This window comes from Apodemus sylvaticus, chromosome 5 (genome assembly GCF_947179515.1).
Source record: "Apodemus sylvaticus chromosome 5, mApoSyl1.1, whole genome shotgun sequence".
Classification (NCBI taxonomy): domain Eukaryota; kingdom Metazoa; phylum Chordata; class Mammalia; order Rodentia; family Muridae; genus Apodemus; species Apodemus sylvaticus.
The window spans coordinates 65,714,550-65,720,250 of NC_067476.1; the positions used below are offsets into that span (position 1 = coordinate 65,714,550).

At 51.0% G+C, this 5,701-nt stretch overlaps 1 protein-coding gene across 1 annotated transcript; it reads left to right on the plus strand.

Annotated features, from left to right (window-relative positions):
- The first annotated feature begins 314 nt into the window (after positions 1-314).
- On the plus strand, positions 315-3,900 carry Aplnr (apelin receptor). Its single transcript, XM_052182855.1, has one exon. The coding sequence runs from the start codon at positions 596-598 to the stop codon at positions 1,727-1,729; it is 1,134 nt and encodes a 377-aa protein (XP_052038815.1). The 5' UTR covers positions 315-595; the 3' UTR covers positions 1,730-3,900.
- The last annotated feature ends 1,801 nt before the right edge of the window (positions 3,901-5,701 follow it).

Here is a 5,701-nt window from a genome sequence, read left to right on the forward strand (position 1 = left end):
TGAGAACAGGAGGGTGAAGACTGAGGAGGGGGGATAAATACCCCCCCCCCCCCAAACAAAGGGCAGACACGAAGTGGTGGCCAGAGGAACCCAGAGTGAAGTGTCTGGAGTGAAGGCTGGTAGCAGCTTGAGAGAGGAGGTGGGACCAGGAGGAGCAGCAGGCTTGCAAAACTCTGATAATTGTCAGCCAGGCACAGTAGGGGTCAATTTAGTCTACTTACCCAGTGGCAAGAAGAAAAAAAAGTGGGCTGTGACTTAAAGATCTTAAGACTCACTAGAGAGGGAGGGGTTAGCCTGGGGGTGGGAGGAGGGAGAGCGGAGTTTAGGAGGAGACAGAGACTCAGGAGGGTGCGAGGAAGTGTCTTAGCTGAGCTGGGCTAGGACGGGAAGGTAGACCGAAGCTGCCGGTAGCACATCCTGCTGGGTCTGAGCTCCCAGAGGCTCTAGTTCTGCATGCCGGGAAGGGCTCTAAGCACCCTCAGACCTCTTACTCTGAGGTTCACGCAGATCCTTCAGGGTGCTTGCTGAGCTGGTGACCTAATTCTGGAACTGGTGTCCCTGGGACTCAGTGTCCAGCTTCACTCCATTTACTACCATGGAAGATGACGGTTACAACTACTATGGGGCTGACAACCAGTCTGAATGTGACTACGCAGACTGGACGCCCTCTGGAGCGCTCATCCCTGCCATCTACATTCTGGTTTTCCTTCTAGGCACCACAGGCAACGGCCTGGTGCTCTGGACCGTGTTTCGGAGCAGCCGCGAAAAGAGACGCTCAGCTGACATCTTCATTGCCAGCCTGGCAGTGGCTGACTTGACCTTTGTGGTGACTTTGCCACTGTGGGCCACTTATACCTACCGGGAGTTTGACTGGCCTTTTGGAACCTTCTCTTGCAAGCTCAGCAGCTACCTCATCTTTGTCAACATGTATGCCAGTGTCTTCTGCCTCACCGGCCTCAGCTTTGACCGATACCTGGCCATTGTCAGGCCAGTGGCCAATGCTCGCCTGAGGCTGCGGGTCAGCGGGGCCGTGGCCACAGCAGTCTTGTGGGTGCTGGCTGCCCTTCTAGCCGTGCCTGTCATGGTGTTCCGTTCCACAGACATCCCAGAGAACGGCACCAAGATCCAGTGCTACATGGACTACTCTATGGTGGCCACTTCAAACTCAGAGTGGGCCTGGGAGGTGGGTCTTGGGGTGTCCTCCACTGCCGTGGGCTTTGTGGTGCCCTTCACCATCATGCTGACCTGTTACTTCTTCATTGCCCAAACCATCGCTGGCCATTTCCGAAAGGAGCGCATTGAGGGCCTGCGGAAGAGGCGGCGGCTGCTCAGCATCATCGTGGTGCTGGTGGTGACCTTTGCCCTGTGCTGGATGCCTTACCACCTGGTGAAGACTCTCTACATGCTGGGCAATTTGCTGCACTGGCCCTGTGACTTTGACAGCTTCCTCATGAACGTCTTCCCCTACTGCACCTGCATCAGTTACGTCAACAGCTGCCTCAACCCCTTCCTCTATGCCTTCTTTGACCCCCGATTTCGCCAAGCCTGCACCTCCATGCTCTGCTGTGATCAGAGCGGGTGTAAAGGCACCCCTCACAGCAGCAGTGCCGAGAAGTCGGCGAGTTATTCCTCTGGGCACAGCCAGGGCCCTGGCCCCAACATGGGCAAGGGAGGAGAGCAGATGCACGAGAAATCGATTCCCTATAGTCAAGAAACCCTTGTGGACTAGGGCTGGGGCCAGAGGGAAGCCTGGTGCCTCTGGTCTGACCCAAGCTTTATCCTCACGCGCTGAGAAGCAGGTGGCATGGCTGTACCTTCTCCGTGGCGCCTCACTCCCTTCTCTGCTGGGCTCCAGCTCTGCCTTGCCCCTCTCAGACGTTTGTGGTTTAGGGGAAAAGGGATGGAGCCTTGCAAACAGCTCAGCTGTTCAACATTTCCGAGCTTGACCTTGCACAAGTCTCTTAACTTCCTTAAACTTCAGTTTCTTTGTTTGTAATAAGTGGGGGGAAGGATATATGGACCCTAAAATGTTGACGTGTGTGAGTTCTGACCGAATTTGTTTCTTTCTGCCATTTTTCTCCGCCCTCTAGCCCCACTTTTGTTTTCTCTGCTGCAGAAATTATTTCTGCCAACTACTCACTTTCTAGCTCTAACTCTTTCTCTTCTAGTGGGTTCCTCCCCCTCGAACCTTCCTGCCTGTGCCCTCAGTGCCTTCTTCCCTGCTGGGCTCTTAAGGGTTAAGAACCCTGAAACTTGAAGGGTCAGGTATCCTTTGAGTTCTTGTCCTGTTTTCTGTGAGGCAGCAGGTGGCTGTATATAGGCAAAGAATTAGGGCTCTGGAGACCAGAGCCAGGAGCTCTGGATCTTTCAGAAAAGTTGGATCAGTTCATTGTTGGTCCAGACACCAGGGCTAGACCGGATTTTTGAATAGAGATTTTTCTTTGGCAGAATCTCTGTGATGCTTACTGAATAGCGCATCCTACCAATAACCCCGTATGCTTCCTGTCATTTTAAAAAAATGTCTGTAAGAATTTCAAGGCAACAGGACTGAAGAAGCTGTGGATGGCCCCGTCCCTATGAAGGGGGAATTGGGAAGGGAAAACAGAGAAAGGATCAGAGGGGAGTCTGTATTTAGTTTGTATGCTGCTTGCCTCCCCTCCCCCAATCCTCATCCCTCCACCTCCTACAGAACTGTGAACTGTAGCGCGGATCTTTCCTCTGTATCCTCCCCCACCCCACCATCTCTGTAGGTTTTGGTGCTACTTGGCACCAAGGGTCACTCACTTGTTAGGTAAAGCTATTTGCTTTTTTGTATATATGGGTATATATAAATGTATATGAACGTGCACACACACACACACACACACACACAGGTGTCACATAGACTTCATTGATGAAGGATTAGGGTGAACTCCCACTCACTTTCCCCTGTGCCTCTGTAGGTTTCACGGGCCACTTGGGGAAGAATGGACATACGGAGGGAATGTAGAATAGATATGGGTCCACCCCCACTGGATTTGGGGGACACCGACGGCTGGTCCGTATTTAGGAAAGAAGTCTATGTTTGTGCTAGGCTTTCTGTAGGGAGCCGTGACTCCCTCAGTAGCATCTGGTCCTAAGGTAGCTGGGGAAGTCTGGAGCTGGGCCCCAGTTCCTCTCCCAGTGCCACAGTGGCAGGAACGGACTCACAGACTATAGCATGGCCCTTCTCCTCCGTCCCTCCCTCCCTGCCTCTGCCTTATTTCTCACCCCTCTCGTTCTCTTCAAGGGCCTGTGGACCTCTTTCTAAGGAGGCCGCTTTCTTGCCACAGGATGAAGGACATAGGGTGAGCTTTTGTGCTCCTCTCCATCAGGACTAAGCCTCTTGGCTCCTATAGGGGGAGAAAGGTCGGGTGGGAAAGAGTGACTGGAGCCGCTGTGGGGGTCTCAAGGACAAAATTAATAGTGGGGCGTTTGTGAGCTGGAAATGGGTGTGCGTATTCCGGGTTTTGTTCTTGGAGGGCTCTGGAAACCGAGGACAAGACATAAGCCATGGAAACAGGAAGAGCCTGGCTAGAGGCAGTTGGACCATCTCTGGCAGAGATCCTGCTCCTGGGGCAGAAAAGGGAGTTGTGGTGGTGGTGGTGGGTGGAGAAACCAGCTCCCCTTAGCTGAGCTCTGCATGTCTCAGGCCAGAAACGTTCACACAACTACTTTCTCTGCCAGGCCATCCTCAAAGCAGCCAGTGCACGCTGCAGGAGGCTTCTGGGAGACAGGAAACTCAACCGTAGCATGGGACAGATAGCAGCAGAGGCAGCCTCTTCTCTCCACCCCGACTCTTCCTTCAGAATGTGCTTTTATTTTTTTTTTCTTCTGATCTTGTTAGTCACTGTGGTTCATCAAATAAAACTGTTTTGTGTAGCTGTTGTGTCCAAAGTCTCTTCATTTGAAAGTACCTTGAGAGAAGTGTAAGAACCCGCAGTTGTGACAATTTCAGTAGAGGTGAGAGGGTATCCTGGAGGGCGGATCAGTGGGAGCTAAAGTGGGAGAATCTCCCGGAAAACTGGAAAGGGGGCTAAAAGGAGCTGGAAAAACAGACTCCAGGCAAGTGTCTGGATGCGGCTGGGAATGGGCGGGGCATAGCTAAGCCTCCTGTTCTGAAAACCACAGAGCAATGGGCACACATTTTGGAGACTACAGCACAGGTATATCTGGGGAAAAATAACATCAGTTACCTACTGCTCTCTATCCATGAACTTATCTACCCTCCCCACCTCCCTTTATCACTATCTCCTACTGACTCAACCACTCACCTCTGTGAATTCGTTATCATTTGCTGATTGATGGCTTCATCCACTACCACAGTTTAAGTCGGATACTTGAAGCTCTGTTCTCCAATGGGAGCCCCTAGCATAATCTTAAAAATGCCTGTCCCTGGTTGTCACTCCAGACCACCTCTTAGATCCACTCTAGGTGTTTGCTAAAAACAGCCCAGGTGGTTTCTGGGGGAAGGTCAGGCCTACTGATACTTCATCCAGATACGGTCTTCCTGAATTAAAGCAGGCACACAGTCAAGACAGTTGGGATCAAGAAAACTGGGCTCTGGATGACAATCTATTTGGATGTTCTTCAAAGAAGGCCTCCCTGGGGCCAATAATTTTTCAGGTGACATAAAAACAGCCACCAGAGAGGGAAGGTGGAGGGAGGGGAGACTGATTGTGGCAGGAGCTCATATTTATCCAGTTTTACAAGTGTGCTGAAAAATTTTCAGGCATTATCTCACAACCTTCCTCTGCAAGGGGCACTTGTGCCTCATTGTGCTGATAAGAAATCTGAGACACAGAGATTAGCAATATCTCCTGACCACAGACTACTAGGAGAAAGAGCCAGGCCCAGAGTCCTGAATCTAACTCCAAAGCCCACCCTCTTGACCATGGAATGCTGCTGCTTCCCCCAAAGTACAGATGAGATAGCACCAGATGGTTGGGAAGGAAAATGTAATCTCATCTGCAAGATGCCAGGCACACATGGAGACCAGGCAGGATAGGAAGTGCCAGGGGAGGGTGGGGATGCTTGGGAGAGACAGATGGGGAGAGATAGAGACAGAGACAAGATATGCAAAAGAGATGGTAACAGACAGAACAAAGAGAAAATACATTAGAGAGGGAGAGAGGGAGAGCAGAGAGGGACAGACAGAGACAGAGACAGAGAGACAGAGAGACAAAGAGGCCACAGGGAGAAGAAGGCCCAAGGAAGTAGGGGAAGGGGTACAATGAGAACAAGGATCCTCTTTTCTTCTTAAAAGGGTAAAGCCACCAGGAATTTGTGACTATAACAAGGAGCTGGGTTTTTTCTTTTCTTTTCATATTGATGCTATTGAAAAGTTTCCTGAGAAATTCAAGTTAAGTTGCCCAGCATATTATAAAATTATAGAGTACTTAATGGTTCAGTTGTTCACATCTCACTTTGTTTATATACCAAGTGCTGGATAGGATCAGGGTAGACTGCTGGGGCTCACAGGTTGCTACTGGAGACAGTGTCAGGAAAGAGGACAGCCAGAGCGAGCGAGCCGTCAGCTCTGAGAGAGGGAAGGCAGGCGTGCGGTGCTCCAGGAGTCCATCCTGGGACTGAAGAATGGGAGATGTCAGAACAAACTGGGAACCTGGTTTTTGGAGTTTGGTTGGTGAGCTGTTAATGATGGAATATTTGGGCAGAAGAAATT